This window comes from Podarcis filfolensis, assembly GCF_964270895.1.
Source record: "Podarcis filfolensis genome assembly, chromosome: 2".
NCBI classification, from domain to species: domain Eukaryota; kingdom Metazoa; phylum Chordata; class Lepidosauria; order Squamata; family Lacertidae; genus Podarcis; species Podarcis filfolensis.
Window position 1 is genome coordinate 1904207 of NC_139605.1, and position 24807 is coordinate 1929013.

The following is a 24807-nucleotide window of genomic DNA, read 5'->3' on the forward strand; positions in this document are numbered from 1 at the left end:
ATGCAGCAGAAAGCAAAATGCTCACTGAATCTGATCAAAGATTACAATCATGCTGTGAATTTTTACAGGCCAGGAAACTATCTTATTAGTGGGATTGTATCTTCAAGATTCATTGGAGATCGTTTGCCCTTCACCTTCTCCAGCACCCCCTTGAACTTTGTTGATGCGTGAGTAATGCATTGATGTGTTTCTGCTACACTCCAGTTTTCTTGATGCACCTAGAATCATAGAATCATAGAATCATAGAGTTGGAAGAGACCACAAGGGCCATCGAGTCCAACCCCCTGCCAAGCAGGAAACACCATCAGAGCACTCCTGACATATGGTTGTCAAGCCTCTGCTTAAAGACCTCCAAAGAAGGAGACTCCACCACACTCCTTGGCAGCAAATTCCACTGTCAAACAGCTCTTACTGTCAGGAAGTTCTTCCTAATGTTTAGGTGGAATCTTCTTTCTTGTAGTTTGGATCCATTGCTCCGTGTCCGCTTCTCTGGAGCAGCAGAAAACAACCTTTCTCCCTCCTCTATGTGACATCCTTTTATATATTTGAACATGGCTATCATATCACCCCTTAACTTCCTCTTCTCCAGGCTAAACATGCCCAGCTCCCTTAGCCGTTCCTCATAAGGCCTGGGTCAGCCCCTCTGAGATTAAAGTGACTGAAGCTAGGGTGGGTCTCTCCTGGAGGTCTATGGGGTCCTGGAGGTCTATGGGGTGTGCCTGTTTCAGGTTTTCTGTAGTTAGCAAAATGAGATTCATTCTTTCATTGTGTCTCATGGAACCTTGAAGCATTTTTTGGCAGGAAAACTTTGGAGTTCTCCCACTCTCAACCTGATAAAATCTTCTGGAAGTTTATGAATTCATGGCCCAGGACTGAGCCACTACCCTCACCTTGAGATGAATGGAAGGTTGGTTCTCTCACTCAAAAGTGAGTGAATGTTAAATGGCAGGTTTGTCCTTTATAGCTGGGTGCAATGATAGATGGGGAGCACAATTTTCAATGCACAATTATTTTCCCCAGGCTCAAAGCAATCTATGCAACTGAAAACTGTAACCCTCTACTATGCTTAGGCAGGTGTTCTTCTCATGCTTTGATTCCAAACATGCCAGCCATTTTATGGGAAGCAATATTTGTGAGATATATAATACCTGGAGAAGACCTTAGATAAAGTGGTAGCTACTAACCACTGGACAAAGTGGAGCAGGGCTTCCCCAATCTTCCCTTCCTGTAATGGAGAGGAGGATTCCATGCCATGGAAGGCTCTGAGTGTGAGAGATTTTATTTAAGTAGATATTATAATCATTTTATTTATAAAATATAGGGTGGGAAAGAAATGAGGAAGGAAGAAAGTAAGAATGAAAATAGAATGGTACATAGCCAAAATATTATTGAGCAGAGGATGCTCAGAGGGAGAGGCGTTGGTGAATCAGCCCTGTAAAACATGATCTATTGTGCTACCAATCTGTTCGGACCGGAGCCAAGAAGCACACAGAGTAGTTTTGATTTTGAGTCCATCAATGCCTTATGACAGGGCAGTTCACTGTGTTAATCATGGACAGCTGTAGAAATGCAGCAAAAGAACCACCTTGTTCATTATTGCTGTTGCGTAAAAAATAATGAATCGTGGCAAAGTGGCAAATGAGGAAGAATGGTTGAGTTGTGTTTCCTCTCCCCACAATTTCAAATCACACTTGAATGGGGCAAATATACAAGTCGTCCCAATAACAACCTTGTATTCATTGTGGGGGATACATGCATCTTGCAGCCATGCATGAGAGTCAGACTTGGTGGTGTCATAGCCAAAAACCAGTAATCTTCAGTGACAGAGTCCTTAAACAGGAGATGGATGGACATCCTGGTCCTTCCCGTGTGGAGCGGCAGCATAGCTGTCAACTTTTCCCTTTTCTTGTGAGGAATCCTATTTGGAATAAGGGGATTTCCCTTTAAAAGGGGGAAACGTTGACAGCTATGAGCTGCAGGTATCAAAACTTGCATCTCCTCCCCTGAACCCTGAGGAGACATTTCTATCACCGGACACTGGTAATTGGTCCACTGATTCCTAAGTTGATCAGGTGAGCCCTGAGGAGAAATCCTCATAGCTTGTATTCCTGAGGCCTAGAAGAAGGCAGTGACTTCAGAGAAAGGTGTTGGTGCTTTAACTAGCCAAACGCAACATTGAGGTCTGCCAGCTGCTTCAGGACACTGATGAGTCAATTTGAGTCATGTTTTTGTAGTTGGATTCCTCCTCTTCATGAAGGAGGAAGGAGAGAACTTTGAAGCCAAAGGGTAAGCCCACCCAAGGCCAGCCCTAGAAGCGCCTTGAAGTGAGCCTGTGGGGCTCAAACCTCTGTTCTCCCGAGGATGGGGCACTACCAACTTCTGACTTGAAGGACGCCACTGCAGGAGACTCAGTCAGACCAGAGGCCCCCTTGCTCTGTCAGTGTAGAAGGTCATTGAAGAAAGCTGGGTCCTTTCAGTCGAGCAACAAAGGTGGGGCCAACAATTAAGGGCTCGGTTTCAGCTTGTTCCTTGCTGGAGCAACTTCAGAACTAGTAAATCTATATGTCTACATGCTCTGACTTGCCTTTGTAATCGTTTGAACACATGAAACAATTAGTGTTCACTTTTCAACGTGATCCATTTTGTGTGTGAGAGAGAAAGTTCCTCCATGCAGTGAGAAATGAGGAGCCATCGGCAACTGTGTTTGCCTCTGTCCCCTGCTCCTCCCAAAATGTCATGTGATGTCACAAGTCATGCATGTGATGTCATATGCACAACCGTCCTCCTCAATCTTAGGTTCAAGTTTATTCATTCATTCATTCATTCAGTTTATATACTGCCATTCATCCTAAGATCTTGGGCCAGTTCACAGAATAAAATACTGTTGGCACCTCTGCCACTGGAGCTGGTGGTGGGTTCAGGGGGCTGATTTGTGTCCTGGTTTTTTCTCCATTCTCCTCTCCTGCAAAGATACCATGGGCATCGCCCCACTTTTCTCTACTTACTGGGCTCCTTACCCATTTGCCAGTGGCGTAGCGTGGGTTGTCAGCACCCGGGGCAAGGCAAGTAATTTGCGCCCCCTAACCCGTGGATTTGTGCCCCCTAACCCATGGATTTGCCCTAACCCCAGATGTTGCGCCCGGTGCGGCCCGCCCCCCCCTGCACCCCCCACGCTACGCCACTGCCATTTGCTTTGATTTACACAAAAAAGAATGTGACTTTCAATTTCACTGAACTGAACATGACTATGTGTCATAATTCTATTTACAGTTTTGTGAATAAGAGTGCATGGCAAATTCTTAACTTCGTGCTGGCTGTTCAGGATGTCAATCATAAACCCAAACTCCTACCCAACATCACCCTGGGTTACAGCATCTATGAGACCCTTTTTGATGGAAGAACCACTTCTGATGCTCTGACACATCTGCTTGCTGGTGGGAGAATCAATATCCCAAACTACACCTGTGGAAGGCAGAAAACATTACTAGCTGTTCTTGAACGGGGTGAATCCGACATCTCCATGCACATTGCAGGCATGTTGGGCATCTACAAAATCCCACAAGTAAGAATGGTCTTCAAGTCATTTGCCATTTCATGAACCTACAAGTTATGCTGAGGATGCTATAACTATTCTAATAAATAAATTGAGCAAAATGATAGTAAGAAAGGAACATAATGCTAAATGCACAACTGCTTCAAAATAGATATTCTTCAATATGCATTTACAAAACAATAAATAGCCAATCTTTTTAATTTTCCAAATCTAAAAATAATGTATTAAAAGCCATGCTAAAAAGAATAATGGAAGAAAATGGCTTTATAGATATTTGGAGATTCTACCACCCTAATGATAAAGACCTCGCTTTCTATTCTCATGTTCACAATTCATACATCCATAGAGATTTTCACCAATTGCTTCATTCCCAGAAGCAAAAATGACTGAAACTGAAATCCACCAAATGACTTATGCTGATTATGTTTGGACAACTTGTTGTTGTTTAGTCGTTTAGTCGTGTCTGACTCTTCATGACCCCCTGGACCAGAGCACGCCAGGCACTCCTGTCTTCCACTGCCTCCCGCAGTTTGGTCAAACTCATGCTGGTAGTTTCGAGCTTGTTTGGACAACTACGTCCTGCCAAATGAAATAGAGGTGAAGTAACACAATATAACCCTGAGCCTAGCCCACAGCCAGCCGGCCAAGAAGGGAACTCCATGGTGAGGACCAGCACCATTTTTCTAGAAAAAAAGGGCAATGCTCAAGCCTAAAGTTTCAGCTCAATATCTCAAAGTTTCTCTGAGAGTCATGAGTCACCAAGGAAGAGGAACAAAGCATAGTTTATTCAGAAGCAACCTTTATAAACTTTCCACTGAGAAAATAACAAGTTAATGCAGCATTGATCTACAAATCTTTCCCCCAATAAACCTCCTAGGGCTCAGAAGCTATAATTACAGCTATTCTTAACAAATGGACCTAAACTTGCTGAATCATATAGAAAACTTCCTTTGCTAAACCAAGGTGGCAAGATATGGTCCTAAGTAATTGCTAAACTTTTGATTTATACTATACATAAATATGTACCGGTATATCCACACAAAAGCAGCTTTATAAAAAATAGGAAACTATGAGAGAAAATAAAAAGAATTACTGACTGCTTCAAATTCAGTAAAAAATTAAGCTAAAACCAATCTTACTGGTTTCAAACGTGGGGGGGGGGGACTTTGGATAGGGTTGAATGGCCCTTTCTAGAAAGAATCCTTCAAAAATGTATAGTATAGTTGTTTTATTATTTTCAATGACCAATATCAATATAAAAACACCAATTACAAAAATTAGAAGTTCAGAACAAAATTAAATAGTATAAAATCACATACACAATAAAAAACAGTGTGTGTATGTGTGTGTGTATGATTTTCTGTTTTTCAACTAAAATACTAATTTAAACATCCTTGCAATATCAGTGACTTCCCTTCTTCACTTTCCATAGTTCATTTTGCATAACATTAATCTCTGCATATTTTACAAAACTAAACCATTCAGTATTCCATTATTACATCCATCAAAACTTATTTACACTGTTGAATTTATCTTAATGCTGCCAGCATTTAAAGTGTACACAATTTCCCCCATATATTCAATAAACATTTTCCTATCTTCTTTAAATGTATGTTCTTCTTATTCTATTTGTTAAATCTGCAAGTTGTGCATATTCCACCAGTTTAAGTTGCCATTCTTCTTTGGTTGCGACCTCTCCCGTTTTCCATTTCTGGGCTAACAAAACACAGGTGGCAGTAGTGGCATACATAAATAACTTTTTTTTTGACACTTGGAAATTTCTGTCTGAATTATCCCAGACAAAAAGGACTCTGGCTTTTTTGGGAAGGTACCTTTAAACATTTATTTTATTTTATTTTATTTTATTTTATTTTATTTTATTTTATTTTATTTTATTTTATTTTATTTTATTTTATTTTATTTTATTTTATTTTATTTTATTTTATTTTATTTTATTTTATTTTATTTTATTTTATTTTATTTTATTTTATTTTATTTTATTTTATTTTATTATCATTTCCCAATACTCTTTTACCCTTTTACAAGTCCACCACATGTGACAGAACATACCCTCAACTTCCTAGCAACTCCAGCACTTATCTGATTCAGTCGTATACATCTTAGCAAGCCTACTCGGACTTAGATACCTTCTGTAAATCATTTTCATGTAGTTCTCCTTCAAAGAATAACATGCTGTGAACTTCAAATCACTTTTCCAAAGTTTTTCCCAGAGGCTAAAGTCTATATTTTGATCTATATCCATTGCCTAGTGTGTCATAGAAGCTTTGAGAAGCTCGTCTTTTGTTTCCCAATCTAATAAGAGATTGTACATTTTAGATAAAAGTTTTTCTTTATTTTGTAGATCTTTTTCAAATGTCAAGCTTTGGTCTAAAAAGTCATTTTTCCTGTCTGTTTTAAACATTTCATGTAACTGATGATATTGTCACCAATCATGGCTCTTTACATTTTCCATTGATTTCAGTTTAGGTTCCCCTCTGTAAATTGTAGCAATTCTCTGTAAGTTGCCCACTGCCTATCCATATTGACTCTCTTGATTCTAATAGCCTCTATAGGAGATAATCATAAAGGTGTTTTCTTTTCCAGCAGATTTTTATATTTCCTCCCAAACTCTATATAGATTCTCCCTTAGAATATGGTTCATAAAACTTTTATAAATTTTTGCCTTCCCATACCAAAGACATGCATGCCAGACAAATTTTAGATCCTGACCTTCTAAATCCAGGATGTCTGCACTATCCAGTAATCCATTCTTTTAACCAGCAGAAGCAGGCTGCCTCATAATACATTTGCAAGTCTAGCAGGGCAAAGCCTCTTCTTTCAATTATGTCTATGGAAATTTTATGTTTAATTCCTGGCTTTCCCCCTGCCAGATAAATATAGAAATGTCCTCCTTCCATTTTTGGGAAGCAGCCTGAATTATTTAAATAGTTTGTGGCTCAGTTGCACAGCTCGTTTCCAACCTGAGCTGCGTGCGGATTATTGTGGGACCAATTTTATATAACTCCCTTCCAGTTGAGGTCAAACAGGGCCCTTCTACACTGAACTTATGCGGCCTGATGAAGACTTGTTATCATTAATGCTGCAGGCATTTTAATTGAAGTTTGGTTTAATAGTTTCTTGGTTTTTTCCTATTGACTCTTTCTTAACTGCTTAGTGACAACTGCAGTAAAGTGCAGTACATTGGAAAAGTAAAATTGAAATACTTTTTTTCAAATAAGGTGTTAATTAAATTTGTCATCTAATCTTCATCCTGAAAAGCAAAGCTCGGTCTCTTTCCCTTCTCTCACCAGCTCAGTTCTGGCTTTGTTCTTCACGATAAAAAACAGTCGCCTTTTGTCAACTGCATGGTTCCAAATGAAGCAGCTCAGTATGATGGGGTAGTTCAGCTCCTCCTGCACTTCAGATGGACATGGGTCGGCCTCCTTGCTTCAGACAATGACAATGGAGAAAAGTTCCTGAACACCTTGATGCCTAAGATGAGCAAAAGGGAAATTTGTGCTGCCTTCACTAAAAGAGTACAACGGAAAACTTCCTTATGGTTTTCTCATGAACCATCTCCCTTGTGGAGACAGGTCACTGTATTTGTTTACTATACAGATTCTCAGTATGGATTTTATGCTATCATAGAGGTACAATATTTCTTTGAAAGGACACAAACTGGGGGGAAAGTCTGGATCACCACAGGTGTTCAGGACAACATCTTGTTTTATGAGACTGAAGCCTTCCGGTATGCCCATGGTTCTTTGTCCTTTGCAATGAAGACCAAAAAAGGGGCAGAAAAGGACTACTATGAGCCAAAAGCTTCTGCTTCTTGGCATGAAGCATTTGGTTGTTCATATTCAAAGCATCCCATATCTGTGAGGAATTGGGAAAGATGCAGAGAGAAGGAGAATCAGATGCTGCTGCCCCATGAGGAGATTGAAGGGATCCACTCCCAAGATAGCTACATAACTTACTACAGTGTCCAAGTTGTGGCTCAGGCCTTGAATGCAGCCTATTCATCCAGATCAAAGCAGAGGTTGATGGTGGGTGGAGGAGACAAGATGGAACGTCAAAATCTACAGTCATGGCAGGTATGGCACCTCGCATCACACACACACACACACACACACACACACCCTACATGCCCATGGGGATTTTTGGTGGGGGTTTTCAGAGAGATACCTCTCATATTTAGGTTGAGGTCACCTCCCAGGATTGATTCTTCTTTGGAGAAGGAGAGGAATTTGTTTAGGGGTTTTGGGGGGTTTTTGGATGAACTCTAGATGTTTTGTGTTTGGGGCATATATGGAGCCAATTGTCTGTTTAGTTTTGCCTATCTAGTGCCCCTTTAGCAAAAATGAATCTGCCTCTTTTATCTTTTAGAACTGTCATGGTTTTGAGGTTCAGGTCTCTACTGAGCACTATAGCTACTCCACAAGTCCTTCCTGAGCCGGCTGCAACCCATTGTTGCTAGTGTTTCTCACCTTACATTGTCTACATCGGACCTATTCAGTTGCGCTGACATAAAGTGTGAAAGTGGGGGGCAAGGGGGATTAAAATTAGATTTGGGTTAAAGAGTGGGGTGTAGATTACAGAAATTGTCTCTCGCTTTTGAAGATTGTGATCTATTTTCCAACTCTGGAATCATCATAATAAGAACATAGCATACCCTACAAGTGTCCTGGAAAAACTGGGACATCCCATTTTTTTCTCATGTGCATATGACAAATGGAAGGAATATCCAGCCAATGATTTCCAACTCCAAACATCTTTATAATCTATGACTGCCAGGGTCCTGATGCCACTGTATAATCATCCTAAAGTCTAAACTACTGGGCCTCTTGCCGATTGGTGGTAAGCTCCTGTTGCTTTGTCCCAGCTCCTGCCAACCTAGCGGTTTGAAAGCTTACCAGTGTGAGTAGATAAAAAGGTACCACAGTGGTGGGAAGGTAAACAGCATTTCTGTGTGCTCTGGGACTCGTCACAGTCCTCCCTGCACCAGAAGTGGTCTAGTCAAGCTGACCACATGACTTGGAAAGCTGTCTGCAGACAAATGTCGGCTCCCTCGGCCTGAAAGTGGAGAAGAGCGCCACACGCCAAAGTCAAATTTAACTGGACTTAACCATCCAGGGGTCCCTTTCTTCTTCTTCTTCTTCTTCTTTTACATTACAGCAATTTATATAGTTTCCTTTAAGACTGGTACTATAAAAAAGGATCCTGTAGTAGAACGATAACTGCATCCTTCTTAGAACTTTGTGTTCCACCTTTACTAAATCCATGATGACCATTCTTTACATAACTTCTCAGAATCATAGCCAATCTTTTCTAATGGATGCCATCCAACATGATTTTCTCTGTTGTTCTAGCTTCATTCATTCTTGAAGAAAGTCAATACTTCAGCTGATGGACAGTACTTGGATGAGAATGGGGCACTGGCCATTGATTTTGATATTGTGAATTGGGTGCTGTTCCCTAATAATTCTCATGCTAGTGTGAAAATTGGGAGCATAGAGAGACAGAAATCTGCAAATCTGAAGTTCACCATTAGCCCAGAAACAATAGTATGGCCCACACTGTGTAAGAAGGTAGGAGATATGTTATGTGCCTTTTTAATATCTATGATATCTGCTACATTCTAACAGCTTGTTGAACATTACATATGAGGTTTTTATTGCAATCATGGACACTTCCCTGGAGCTAAATCCCATTGAGTTTAAAGGATCTCCCTCTTGAATAAGCATCTATAAAATTTGACAGTGAAAAAGTGGCTTACAAAATGAACAGCTATGATAAATATATATTCATCCAGTTGGGAAAGCTTCCTAAAATGAAAATGGGAAGTGCAGATATACCTCACGAGAAAACTAGGCGCTAATTTTTGCACTAGGTTCAGCCTTCATGCCAACCTCAACAATGCCATTTTGCCTTTGAAGCAAAGCAGAAATCAGTCAGTCCAGCATAATCTCACAACTGCACAAACACATAGCAGATGCGATGGCAACTGTGTCAGGAGTTTAGTACCCCATTTTGTAGGAGTATTTTTTATGAAGGCTGGTTCAATTCTGATGTTTGTGCTTATTTTGATCCTAGCATTGCTGTTAGGTTCTTGTTCCTCATATCTTTCATGCTGCCTGGATTGTCTGTATGTATAGAAAAGTGCAGTATATCATTATTAAAGGGAAGTAGAAACACTAAAGAAATGTCACAGCCATACTGCTCTACAAAAAGCAAAAAATAAATCATTCCTAATTGGGTCTGAGCTCATTTTAGGCCATTGGAAGATGCTTTTAATGTTTCATGCTTTATTATATTTTAAACAGGGTGAGTCTTTTAAAAGAGGTCCCGTGGAACATGGAGCTCTAAAGGGCAGGGCATTCTTTTCACACATGTTCCACAGGGCATGTGCTGGAAGCTGCCCAGAGTGGCTGGGGAAACCCAGCCAGATGGGTGGGGTATAAATCATAATAATGATTATTATTCTGGGATCCTTCCAAAACTCAACAATCCATTTCCTAAAGCCTCGAAGCTCCTCCTTCTATTTATTTCCAGACCACGCCTCATGCAAGATGCACAAAGAGCTGTTGCCCTGGATATGCCAAGAAGATTCAGGAAGGGAAACCCCCGTGCTGCTATGATTGCACTCCCTGCTCAGAAGGGACAATCTCTACTCAGGAAGGTAGGACATAACACCGGTGGAAAGAAGCCATGGGTTGAAGGTTCTCTACCAGTGAACACAGCGTTCTTTCTTGATTTTTCCCATATGCCAACCAATTCCCACAATGGTAACAGCATTCAGACTGCTGTAGGTGTATGACTAATGTTAACATACTGAAGTCTCTCTTTCTCTGTGCAGATGCCAGTGAATGCACCAAATGTCCAGAAGATCAGCATCCAAACAAGGAGCAAGATCATTGTGTCCCCAAAATGATCACTTTCTTGTCCTATGAAGAATATTTGGGGGTCCTCCTGGCTTCCTTCGCCCTACTCTTATCTTCAACCACAGGCTGCATTTTGGGAATATTCATGAAATACAATGAAACTCCCCTAGTCAAAGCCAACAACAGAGACCTCACTTACATCCTCCTCTTCTCCCTCCTCCTCTGCTTTTTGTCCTCTTTCCTCTTCATCGGCCGGCCAAGGAAAGTCACCTGTCTTCTCCGACAAACGGTCTTCAGCATCGTCTTCTCATCTGCTGTCTCTTCTGTGTTGGCAAAAACCATCACTGTGGTTCTGGCCTTCTTGGCTACCAAGCCTGGGAACAGGCTGAGGAAATGGCTGGGGAAGAGTCTGGCCAACTCCATTGTCATTTCCTGCTCCAGTGTGCAAGTTGTCATCTGCACCACCTGGCTGGGACTTTCTCCTCCATTCCCAGACTCTGACATAAGCTCCCAACCTGCAGAGATCATCTTGCAATGCAATGAAGGGTCTGTGGCCATGTTTTACGCTGCCCTCAGCTACATGGGCTTCCTGGCTGCCGTCTGCTTCACAGTGGCTTTCCTAGCTAGGAATCTGCCCGGGGCCTTCAATGAAGCCAAGCTGATCACCTTCAGCATGCTGGTCTTCTGCAGTGTTTGGGTGTCCTTTGTGCCCACCTACCTGAGCACCAAGGGGAAATACATGGTAGCTGTGCAGGTCTTTTCCATCTTGGCTTCCAGTGCTGGGCTTCTGGGCTGCATCTTCATGCCCAAGTGCTACATTATTATACTGAAGCCCGAACTGAACACGAAGGAGTACCTGACAGCAAAAAACTAAACAGAGGGAGGGAGGGAGGGAGAAATAACCATCTTTCCTGAGGATGATTGTCTCTATATCACAGAGATTTGAGTGGAAGAGTGAACAGGCTGGAGTTGGCCTCACCCAGCTGTGCCCACCTGGGTATTTGGTGCAGCATCAGGGGAGACCTGAGGGTCAGGGAGGGGTAGTATCTGGGTCTAAAGAGAACCCACGTCTCTGTCTAGTTGGGGGGGTAACTAGAATGTGTGTTCCTCTTTGGAATCATCATATACGATCATGGCTGCGAAACTTTTATATGCACAAAGAAGCAAGGACACATCATGACCAACAATGGAATAATGGCTGTTAAAGCTAACAGGTTTAGCTGAGCTGGCAAAATTGACATGTTGAATCAGAGAAAGCCATTATTAACATTTTTAAAGACCGGAAACCTCTCATAGACTTTTTGCTTGAAAAAAAATTGGAATAATGACATCTGGATTTGAGGGTTGAAAATAAGGTTTGTTTATAGGTTTATAGATTCTCTCTCTCTCTCTCTCTCTCTCTCTCTCCCCCTCTCTCTTTCCCACAAACACCTTTCTGTGTTTTTATTGTATCCATATAAAAGTCTTGGTTTGGTTTAAAAAGGGGAAAGTATATAATTTTTGTAATTTTCTCTGTAAACCTTAATAAACTATGTAGACATGTAGAAGTTGACATGTTCTTTAATCTTTCTTTAGCTTAACTTTTTACTTAACAATAGTTTGGATTTCTAAATATATCTGTTTTTATCGTTGTCTTTTCCCCAGAAATTTATTCTTCTTCTTGGGTTATTTTTTGTAAACCTCTATCTATAATAAAGTGGTATGTGAATTTTGTTTAAAATAAAAATAGTAATTTAGGCCACATTATGGAGGTGGATAAGGCTATAAACAGCCACTAGCTCTTATGAAGATGACCTCCCTTCACTGTTTGAGGCAGGAAGACTGTGAGTGCTAGTTTTTGGGAATCCCATGTAGGGAAAGGGCTGCTGCACTGATCCCCCTGCTAGTGGCCTTCCCTTTGGGGCAATTGGTTGTCCATTTTGAGAAGAGGATGCTGGACTTTATGGGCCCTTCACCTGATCCAGCTTCAGGGCATTTTTGATGTCAATCATGTTCAGCCAAACTCAACTTTCTACCTCCTTGAAACTTGTCAGTCTCTTGAGTCAACATGTTTTTCTCCTGCCCTGCACCTGCTCCTAGAGGAGACCTTTCTTCCCCTTACAATTATCAGAACCACAGTGATCTATTTTTATCCCCCATGAACCCCCTTCCAATGTTGCCTTTAAGAACAATAACACAAACATCACAATCAAGAGCAGCAGGAGTTTATTTACTCCACCGTGCCTGAAAAGTTTGATATATAAAATATTTTGTGTGCCTCAGAGTCCTTGTAGTCAAAGTCAGGTGAAAGGGTGTAGGAGATAAGTCCTTGTGTAGCTTAATCAGAATATAGGAAGCTGCCTTCTAGCTTAGTACTATCTACTGACTGGTAACAGCTCTCCAAGTAAAGGATGCTCCAAGCCCTACCTGGAACAGTTAGCAACAGTTAGGAGAGGTTGAACCTGGCACTTTTTGGGTGCAAACCAATGCTCTACCACTCAGCTATATCCTTTCCTCTTTGTCTCTGCAGCCAGAGCTGGAAACGTCTTTACAGGAGTTTTGGCTTCTTCTGATTAGCTGGCTATGGAGTTGAGAGGAACAGTCAGAAGGGACGTGTAGCAGGTGGATTCAGAATGATAACACTGCTCTTGTTGCTCCCTCTTGTAACCTACGGGATGCAGCAGAAGGCCAAATGCTCACTGAATCTGATCAGGGATGTCAATTACGTTGCAAATTTTTACAGGCCAGGAAACCATCTCATTAGTGCATTAGTATCTGCAAAAATCATTGGAGAGCAGTACCCCTTCACCTTCTCCAGAACCCCCTTGAACTGGGTTTCTGCGTGAGTAATGTATTGACGTGTTTCTGCTGCACTCCTGGTCTCATGATGCACCTGGGTCAGCCCCTCTGAGATGAAAGTGACTGAAGCAAGGGTGGGTCACTCCTGGAGGTCTATGGGCTCCTAGAGGTCTATGGAGGTACATGGGATATGGCTGTTGCAGGTTTTCTGTAGTTTGCCAAATGATAATCATTCTTTCATTGTGTCTCATGGAACCTTGGAGCATTTCTTGGCATGAAAACTGTGGAGTTCTCCCACTCTCAACCCAATAAAATCTTCTAGAAGTTTATGAATTAGTGCCCCAGAACTGAGCCACAACCCTCACCTGGAGATGAACGGGAGATTGGTTCTCTCACTCAGAAAAGGTTGAAAGGCAGGCTTATCCTTTATAGCTGGGTGCAGTGATAGGCACAAAGGATCTGATTTCTTTCCGCAGGGTCTGTAAGACAGAGTTGTTCTGCCTGGCTTTTGGCTTGGAATCAACTTGATCCCCTTCCCCTCTTTCCTTTTTCTTTTCTCCTTCTGTGATGGAACTCTATTTGGGGACTTCCCTGGCTTTTTTTCTGGCCCACCTAGGACCAGTCTGGATAGTTGGCCTTGGTGAAGATTTGACGTTTTCATCCCCAAAAGGTTTTTGATTTGAGTTTCTACTGAAACCAGGCTGTATGGTAATGTTGTATTTTAATCTTGTTTTTAAGTTGTATTTTAATCAATTGTTTTTATACCTGGTGTTAGCTGCCCTGAGCCCGGTCTTGGCTGGGGAGGGCAGGGTATAAATAAAATTTTTTATTATTATTAAAGTAATCTTTGCAACTGAAAACTGTAGCTCTCTACTATGCTTAGGCAGGTGCTCTTCTCATGCTTTGATTCCAAACATGCCAACCATTTTATGGGAAGCAATGTTTGTGAGCTATATAATGCCTGGAGAAGACCTTAGATACAGTGGTAGCTACTGACCACTGGACAAAAAGGAGCCAGACTTCCCCAATCTTCCCGGCCCTCGTGGGGTGGAGGATTCTAAGCCATGAAAAGCTGCTGAGTGTCAGAGATTTTATTGAAAAAAGTATTAGAAGCATTTGATTTATAAAAAGGGTGAGAAAGAAATGAGGAAAAAAGTGAGTAAGAATGAAAAAAGAGTAAAAATGTTGTTACAATACCATACAATAACCGAATATATTCTGTGTAAACACATTCCAAATACTATTGTATTTATACCAATAAAGTCTGTGTCTATAAGCTGTCTGTTCATATGCTGCCAGTGTTGCAGGGAGACAATATACAGCCTTTCCGTACTCCTTTCCCAATTTTGAACCAATCAGTTGTTCCATATCCAGTTCTAACTATAGCTTCTCGTCCCACATAGAGATTTCTCAGGAGACAGACGAGGTGATCAGGCACTCCCATTTCTTTAAGAACTTGCCATAGTTTGCTGTGGTCGACACAGTCAAAGGCTTTTGCATAGTTAATGAAGCAGAAGTAGATGTCTTTCTGGAACTCTCCAGCTTTCTCCATAATCCAGCGCATGCTTGCAATTTGGTCTCTGGTTCCTCTGCCCCTTCGAAATCCAGCTTGCGCTTCTGGGAGTTTTCAGTCCACATACTGCTTGAGCCTGCCTTGTAGAATTTTAAGCATAACCTTGCTAGCGTGTGAAATGAGTGCAGTTGTGCGGTAGTTGGAGCATTCTTTGGCACTGCCCTTCTTTGGGATTGGGATGTAGACTGATCTTCTCCAATCCTCTGGCCACTGCTGAGTTTTCCAAACTTGCTGGCATATTGAGTGTAGCACCTTAACAGCGTCATCTTTTAAAATTTTAAATAGTTCAGCTGGAATATCATCACTTCCACTGGCCTTGTTATTAGCAGTGCTTTCTAAGGCCCATTTGACTTCATTCTCCAGGATGTCTGGCTCAAGATCAGCAACCACGCTACCTGGGGTGTACGAGACATCCATATCTTTCTGGTATAATTCCTCTGTGTATTCTTGCCACCTCTTCATGGTGTCTTCTGCTTCTGTTAGGTCCTTACCACTTTTGTCCTTTATTATGGTAATCTTTATACGAAATGTTCCTTTTATATCTCCAATTTTCTTGAACAGGTCTCTGGTTTTCCCCATTCTATTGTTTTCCTCTATTTCTTTGCATTGCTCGCTTAAGAAGGCCTTCTTGTCTCTCCTTGCTATTCTTTGGAAATCTGCATTCAACTTCCTGTATCTTTCACTATCTCCCTCGCATTTTGCTTGCCTTCTCTCCCCCGCTATTTGTAAGGCCTCGTTGGACAGCCACTTTGCTTTTTTGCATTTCCTTTTCATTGGGATGGCTTTTTGTTGCTGCCTCCTGTATAATGTTATGAACATCCATCCATAGTTCTTCAGGCACTCTCTCCACCAAATCTAAATCCTTAAACCTGTCCTGTGGTTTTTCCTACTTTCTTCAGTTTAAGCTTGAATTTTGTTATAAGAAGCTGATGATCTGAGCCACAGTCAGCTTCAGGTCTTGTTTTTACTGAATTTCAGTTTCTTCAGCACCAGTAGTTGGTGAATATACCTGGATTACTGTGACGTTAAAAGGTCTGCCTTGGATTCGTATCGAGATCATTCTGTCATTTTTGAGATTGCGTCCCAGTACAGCTTTTGCCACTCTTTTGTTGACTATGAGGGCCACTCCATTTCTTTTACGGCATTCTTGCCCACAGTAGTAGATATGATGGTCATCCGAACTGAATTCGCCCTTCCCATCCATTTTAGTTCACTGATGCCCAGGATGCCAATATTTATTCTTGCCATCTCATTTTTGACCACATCCGACTTACCAAGGTTCATGGTTCTTACATTCCAGGTTCCTATGGAATATTTTTCTTTACAGCATTGGACTTTCCTTTCGCTTCCAGGCATATCCGCAACTGAGCGACCTTTCGGCTTTGGCCCAGACGCTTCATCAGCTCTGAATCTACTTGTCCTCCGCTCTTCCTCAGTAGCATGTTGGACGCCTTCCAACCTGAGGGGCTCATCTTCCAGCGTCATAACTTTTATATGCCTGTTGTCTTTGTCCATGGAGTTTTCTTGGCAGGGATACTGGAGTGGCTTGCTGGTTCCTGCTCCAGGTGGATCACGTTTGGTCAAAACTCTCCACTATGACCTGTCCATCTTAGGTGGCCCTGCATGGCATAGCTCATAGCTTCTCTGAGTTATTCAAGCCCCTTCACCACAGCAAGGCAGTGATCCATGAAGGGGGTTCTGGTATTTATGTTGCTCATAATTAAGCCTCTTCAAGATTAGGAGTAAAATAAGGTAGCAGATACAATATTACCCAATTAGCCATCATTTTTGTTCACACAGATTAGCATTGTTTGCAGTTTAGCATTATTTATGGACATCTCAGACCGGAAGTGTTGAGCGTGAGAAATGAGGAGCCGTCGGCAACTGTGTTTGGCTCTGTTCCCTGGCTCCTCCCGAAACGTCATGCATGTGATGTCATATGCGCAGCCATCCTCCTCAATCTTAGGTTCAAGTTTTTATTATTTATTTATTTATTTATTCATTCATTCATTCAATTAATTTATAAACTGCCATTCATCCTAATATCTCAGGCCAGTTCACAGAATAAAATACTGTTGGCACCTCTGCCACTGGAGCTGGTGGTGGGTTCAGGGGGCCGATTTGTGTCCTGGTTTTTTCTCCATTCTTCTCTCCTGCAAAGATACTGTGGACATTGCTGCTCTTTGCCCAACTTACTGTGCTCCTTTCCCATTAGCTTTGATTTATACAAAAAAGAATGTGACTCTCAATTTCACTGAATCTAACATGAATATGTGACATAATTATTTTTGCAGTTTTGTGACTAAGAGGGGATGGCAAATTCTTAGCTTCTTGCTGGCTGTTCAGGATGTCAATCATAACTCCAGGCTCCTACCCAACATCACCCTGGGCTACAGCATCTATGAGACTCATTTTGATGGAAGAACCACTTCTGATGCTCTAACAGATCTGCTTGCCGGGGGGGAAATCAATATCCCAAACTATACCTGTGGAAGGCAGAAAAGGTTACTGGCTGTTCTTGAACGGGGTGAATCCGACATCTCCATGCACATTGCAGGCATATTGGGCATCTACAAAATCCCACAAGTAAGAATGGGCTTCAAGTCAGGCACACCCCACATTTGCCATCTCATGAAACAACGAGTTTTGCTGAGGATAATATAACTATTTTATTAAATAAATTGAGCAAAATGATAGTAAGAAAGGAACTTAATGCTAAATGTACAATTGTTTCAATATAGATCATCTTCAATATGCATTTACAAAACAATAAATAACCAACCAACCCCCCAAAAAAGCCATGCTAAAGGTGGAATTATACTTGGAGGTGTTTCAATGTTATGATTTCATCTATGATCTGAAGCAAGGCAACGTAGCCAATACCATTATTATTATTATTATTATTATTATTATTATTATTATTATTTTATTTATACCCCGCCCATCTGGCTGGGTTTCAAAAGCCACTCTGAGCAGCTCCAAACAGAATATTAAAAACACGATAAAACATCATTGAAAGAAAATGGCTTTATAGATATTCAATATGCATTTACAAAACGATAAATAACCATTCCCCCCCCAAAAAAAATCTCCAAATAATGTAATAAAAAGATATGCTAAAGGTGGAATTATACTTGGAGGTGTTTCAATGTTATGATTTCATCTATGATCTGAAGCAAGGCAGCCTAGCCAATACCTTTAAAATAATAATAATAATAATAATAATAAATAATAATTTTATTATTTAAACCCTGCCCATCTGGCTGGGTTTCAAAAACCACTCTGAGTGGCTCCAAACAGAATATTAAAAACATGATAAAACATCAGTGGAAATAAATGGCTTTATAGATATTTGGAGATTCTACCATCCTACTGATAAAGACCTCTCCTTCTATTCTCATGTCCACAATTCATATATCCATAGAGATTTCCCCCCATTACTTCATTCCCAGTAGCAAAAATGACTGAAACTGAAATCCACCCAATGACATATGCTGATCGTGCCCCAATATTGATAAAATACAACTTGCAGAAGTTCTAGCTCACAAAATACTATGTTTGGACAACTACATCTTGCCAAATGAAAGAGTTAGAGGTGAGGTAGCACAATATCTTTATTAATGTTTTTGGCCACAATATTACTCCAGAGGTAACCTGATCCATTCTGACTCATCTCTATTGACCTTATGCGGCCTGATGAAGATTTTTTATTATTATTCCTGCAGGCATTTTAAGTGACGTTTGGTTTAATAGATGTACCTTCTTGGGTTTTTTCCCTATCAACTCTTTCTTAACTGCTTAGGGACTACGGCAGTTAAGTGGAATACATTGCTAAAATAAAATAAAAATAGCTTATTTCAAATAAGGTTGATAATTAAATTTGTCCTGAAAAGCAAAACATCACTCTCTTTCCCTTCCCTCACCAGCTCAGTTCTGGCTTTGTTCTTCATGATAAAAAACAGTCCCCTTTTGTCAACTCAATGGTCCCAAATGAAGAAGCTCAGTGCCAGGGGGTGGTGGAACTCCTCCTGCACTTCAGATGGACATGGGTCGGCCTCTTTGCTTCAGACAATGGCAATGGAGAAAGGTTCCTGAGCACCTTGACACCTCTGATGAGCAAAAGGGAAATTTGTGCTGCCTTCACTGAAAGAGTAAAACGGAAAACTTCCATGTGGTTCTCTCATGAGCCATCTGCCATGTGGACACAAGTCAATATATTTGTTTACTATACAGATTCTCAGTATGGATTTTATGCTATCATGGAGGTACAATCTTTCTTTGAAAGGACACAAACCGTGGGGAAAGTCTGGATCACCACCGGTCTTCAGGACAACATCTTGTTTTATGAGACTGAAGCCTTCCGGCATGCCCATGGTTCTTTGTCCTTCGTAATGAAGACCAAAAAGGAAGCAAAAAAGGACTACTATGAGCCAAAAGCTTCTGCTTATTGGAAGAAAGCATTTGTATGTTCATATTCAAAGCATGCCTTATCTGTGAGGAATTGGGAAAGATGCAGAGAGAAGGAGAATCAGATGCTGCTGCCCCATGAGGAGATTGAAGGGATCCACTCCCAAGATAGCTATATAACTTACTATAGTGTCCAAGTTGTGGCTCAGGCCTTGAATGCAGCCTATTCATCCAGATCAAAGCAGAGGTTGATGGTGGGTGGAGGAGACAAGATGGAACGTCAAAGTCTACAGTCATGGCAGGTATGGCCTCTCGCATCACACACACACACACACCCTACATGCCCATGGGGATTTAAGGTGGGGGGTTTTCAGAGAGATGCCTCTCATATTTAGGTTGAGGTCACCTCCCAGGATTGATTCTTCTTTGGAGAAGGAGAGGAATTTGTTTAGGGGTTTTGGGGGGTTTTTGGATGAACTCTAGATGTTTTGTGTTTGGGGCATATATGGAGCCAATTGTCTGTTTAGTTTTGCCTATCTAGTGCCCCTTTAGCAAAAATGAATCTGCCTCTTTTATCTTTTAGAACTGTCATGGCTTTGAGGTTCAGGTCTCTACTGAGCACTATAGCTACTCCACAAGTCCTTCCTGAGCCGGCTGCAACCCACTGTTGCTAGTGTTTCTCACCTTACATTGTCTACATCGGACCTATTCAGTTGCGCTGACATAAAGTGTGAAAGTGGGGGGCAAGGGGGATTAAAATTAGATTTGGGTTAAAGAGTGGGGTGTAGATTACAGAAATTGTCTCTCGCTTTTGAAGATTGTGATCTATTTTCCAACTCTGGAATCATCATAATAAGAACATAGCATACCCTACAAGTGTCCTGGAAAAACTGGGACATCCCATTTTTTTCTCATGTGCATATGACAAATGGAAGGAATATCCAGCCAATGATTTCCAACTCCAAACATCTTTATAATCTATGACTGCCAGGGTCCTGATGCCACTGTATAATCATCCTAAAGTCTAAACTACTGGGCCTCTTGCCGATTGGTGGTAAGCTCCTGTTGCTTTGTCCCAGCTCCTGCCAACCTAGCGGTTTGAAAGCTTACCAGTGTGAGTAGATAAAAAGGTACCACAGTGGTGGGAAGGTAAACAGCATTTCTGTGTGCTCTGGGACTCGTCACAGTCCTCCCTGCACCAGAAGTGGTCTAGTCAAGCTGACCACATGACTTGGAAAGCTGTCTGCAGACAAATGTCGGCTCCCTCGGCCTGAAAGTGGAGAAGAGCGCCACACGCCAAAGTCAAATTTAACTGGACTTAACCATCCAGGGGTCCCTTTCTTCTTCTTCTTCTTCTTTTACATTACAGCAATTTATATAGTTTCCTTTAAGACTGGTACTATAAAAAAGGATCCTGTAGTAGAACGATAACTGCATCCTTCTTAGAACTTTGTGTTCCACCTTTACTAAATCCATGATGACCATTCTTTACATAACTTCTCAGAATCATAGCCAATCTTTTCTAATGGATGCCATCCAACATGATTTTCTCTGTTGTTCTAGCTTCATTCATTTTTGAAGAAAGTCAATACTTCAGCTGATGGACAGTACTTGGATGAGAATGGGGCACTGGCCATTGATTTTGATATTGTGAATTGGGTGCTGTTCCCTAATAATTCTCATGCTAGTGTGAAAATTGGGAGCATAGAGAGACAGAAATCTGCAAATCTGAAGTTCACCATTAGCCCAGAAACAATAGTATGGCCCACACTGTGTAAGAAGGTAGGAGATATGTTATGTGCCTTTTTAATATCTATGATATCTGCTACATTCTAACAGCTTGTTGAACATTACATATGAGGTTTTTATTGCAATCATGGACACTTCCCTGGAGCTAAATCCCATTGAGTTTAAAGGATCTCCCTCTTGAATAAGCATCTATAAAATTTGACAGTGAAAAAGTGGCTTACAAAATGAACAGCTATGATAAATATATATTCATCCAGTTGGGAAAGCTTCCTAAAATGAAAATGGGAAGTGCAGATATACCTCACGAGAAAACTAGGCGCTAATTTTTGCACTAGGTTCAGCCTTCATGCCAACCTCAACAATGCCATTTTGCCTTTGAAGCAAAGCAGAAATCAGTCAGTCCAGCATAATCTCACAACTGCACAAACACATAGCAGATGCGATGGCAACTGTGTCAGGAGTTTAGTACCCCATTTTGTAGGAGTATTTTTTATGAAGGCTGGTTCAATTCTGATGTTTGTGCTTATTTTGATCCTAGCATTGCTGTTAGGTTCTTGTTCCTCATATCTTTCATGCTGCCTGGATTGTCTGTATGTATAGAAAAGTGCAGTATATCATTATTAAAGGGAAGTAGAAACACTAAAGAGATGTCACAGCCATACTGCTCTACAAAAAGCAAAAAATAAATCATTCCTAATTGGGTCTGAGCTCATTTTAGGCCATTGGAACATGCTTTTAATGTTTCATGCTTTATTATATTTTAAACAGGGTGAGTCTTTTAAAAGAGGTCCTGTGGAACATGGAGCTCTAAAGGGCAGGGCATTCTTTTCACACATGTTCCACAGGGCATGTGCTGGAAGCTGCCCAGAGTGGCTGGGGAAACCCAGCCAGATGGGTGGGGTATAAATCATAATAATGATTATTATTCTGGGATCCTTCCAAAACTCAACAATCCATTTCCTAAAGCCTCGAAGCTCCTCCTTCTATTGATTTCCAGACCACGCCTCATGCAAGATGCACAAAGAGCTGTTGCCCTGGATATGCCAAGAAGATTCAGGAAGGGAAACCCCCGTGCTGCTATGATTGCACTCCCTGCTCAGAAGGGACAATCTCTACTCAGGAAGGTAGGACATAACACCGGTGGAAAGAAGCCATGGGTTGAAGGTTCTCTACCAGTGAACACAGCGTTCTTTCTTGATTTTTCCCATATGCCAACCATTCCCCACAATGGTAACAGCATTCAGACTGCTCTAGGTGTATGACTAATGTTAACATACTGAAGTCTCTCTTTCTCTGTGCAGATGCCAGTGAATGCACCAAATGTCCAGAAGATCAGCATCCAAACAAGGAGCAAGATCATTGTGTCCCCAAAGCAATCACCTTCTTGTCCTATGAAGATTATTTGGGGGTCCTCCTGGCTTCCTTCGCGCTACTCTTATCCTCAACCACAGGCTGCATTTTGGGACTATTCATGAAATACAATGAAACTCCCCTAGTCAAAGCCAACAACAGAGACCTCACTTACATCCTCCTCTTCTCCCTCCTCCTCTGCTTTTTGTCCTCTTTCCTCTTCATCGGCCGGCCAAGGAAAGTCACCTGTCTTCTCCGACAAACGGTCTTCAGCATCGTCTTCTCATCTGCTGTCTCTTCTGTGTTGGCAAAAACCATCACTGTGGTTCTGGCCTTCTTGGCTACCAAGCCTGGGAACAGGCTGAGGAAATGGCTGGGCAAGAGTCTGGCCAACTCCATTGTCATTTCCTGCTCCAGTGTGCAAGTTGTCATCTGCACCACCTGGCTGGGACTTTCTCCTCCATTCCCAGACTCTGACATAAGCTCCCAACCTGCAGAGATCATCTTGCAATGCAATGAAGGGTCTGTGGCCATGTTTTACGCTGCCCTCAGCTACATGGGCTTCCTGGCTGCCGTCTGCTTCACAGTGGCTTTCCTAGCTAGGAATCTGCCCGGGGCCTTCAATGAAGCCAAGCTGATCACCTTCAGCATGCTGGTCTTCTGCAGTGTTTGGGTGTCCTTTGTGCCCACCTACCTGAGCACCAAGGGGAAATACATGGTAGCTGTGCAGGTCTTTTCCATCTTGGCTTCCAGTGCTGGGCTTCTGGGCTGCATCTTCATGCCCAAGTGCTACATTATTATACTGAAGCCCGAACTGAACACGAAGGAGTACCTGACAGCAAAAAACTAAACAGAGGGAGGGAGGGAGGGAGAAATAACCATCTTTCCTGAGGATGATTGTCTCTATATCACAGAGATTTGAGTGGAAGAGTGAACAGGCTGGAGTTGGCCTCACCCAGCTGTGCCCACCTGGGTATTTGGTGCAGCATCAGGGGAGACCTGAGGGTCAGGGAGGGGTAGTATCTGGGTCTAAAGAGAACCCACGTCTCTGTCTAGTTGGGGGGGTAACTAGAATGTGTGTTCCTCTTTGGAATCATCATATACGATCATGGCTGCGAAACTTTTATATGCACAAAGAAGCAAGGACACATCATGACCAACAATGGAATAATGGCTGTTAAAGCTAACAGGTTTAGCTGAGCTGGCAAAATTGACATGTTGAATCAGAGAAAGCCATTATTAATATTTTTAAAGACCGGAAACCTCTCATAGACTTTTTGCTTGAAAAAAAATTGAAATAATGACATCTGGATTTGAGGGTTGAAAATAAGGTTTGTTTATAGGTTTATAGATTCTCTCTCTCTCTCTCTCTCTCTCTCTCTCTCTCTCTCTCTCTCTCTCTCTCTCTCTCTCTCCCACACACACCTTTCTGTGTTTTTATTGTATCCATATAAAAGTCTTGGTTTGGTTTAAAAAGGGGAAAGTATATAATTTTTGTAATTTTCTCTGTAAACCTTAATAAACTATGTAGACATGTAGAAGTTGACATGTTCTTTAATCTTTCTTTAGCTTAACTTTTTACTTAACAATAGTTTGGATTTCTAAATATATCTGTTTTTATCGTTGTCTTTTCCCCAGAAATTTATTCTTCTTCTTGGGTTATTTTTTGTAAACCTCCATCTATAATAAAGTGGTATGTGAATTTTGTTTAAAATAAAAATAGTAATTTAGGCCACATTATGGAGGTAGATAAGGCTATAAACAGCCACTAGCCCTTATGAAGATGACCTCCCTTCACTGTTTGAGGCAGGAAGACTGTGAGTGCTAGTTTTTGGGAATCCCATGTAGGGAAAGGGCTGCTGCACTGATCCCCCTGCTAGTGGCCTTCCCTTTCGGGCAACTGGTTGTCCATTTTGAGAAGAGGATGCTGGATTTTATGGGCCCTTCACCTGATCCAGTTTCAGGGCTCTTCTGATGTCAATCATGTTCAGCCAAACTCAACTTTCTCCCTCCTTGAAACTTGTCAGTCTCTTGAGTCAACATGTTTTTCTCCTGCCCTGCACCTGCTCCTAGAGGAGACCTTTCTTCCCCTTACAATTATCAGAACCACAGTGATCTATTTTTATCCCCCATAAACCCCCTTCCAATGTTGCCTTTAAGAACAATAACACAAACATCACAATCAAGAGCAGCAGGAGGTTATTTACTCCACCGTGCCTGAAAAGTTTGATATATAAAATATTTTGTGTGCCTCAGAGTCCTTGTAGTCAAAGTCAGGTGAAAGGGTGTAGGAGATAAGTCCTTGTGTAGCTTAATCAGAATATAGGAAGCTGCCTTCTAGCTTAGTACTATCTACTGACTGGTAACAGCTCTCCAAGTAAAGGATGCTCCAAGCCCTACCTGGAACAGTTAGCAACAGTTAGGAGAGGTTGAACCTGGCACTTTTTGGGTGCAAACCAATGCTCTACCACTCAGCTATATCCTTTCCTCTTTGTCTCTGAAGCCAGAGCTGGAAA

General features: G+C 41.6%; 1 protein-coding gene across 1 annotated transcript; it reads left to right on the top strand.

The window, feature by feature from the left end:
* Window positions 1-23141, top strand: LOC310758152 (uncharacterized protein; the record flags this gene model as incomplete). Its single annotated transcript, XM_083604082.1, has 13 exons — window positions 1-167; window positions 3271-3562; window positions 6865-7647; window positions 8923-9141; window positions 10106-10232; window positions 10410-11044; window positions 11373-11463; window positions 12991-13255; window positions 17080-17371; window positions 18712-19494; window positions 20756-20974; window positions 21939-22065; window positions 22243-23141. 13 exons carry the CDS (start codon window positions 1-3, stop codon window positions 23139-23141), a joined length of 4899 nt encoding a protein of 1632 aa, XP_083460208.1.
* Window positions 23142-24807: the final 1666 nt, after the last annotated feature.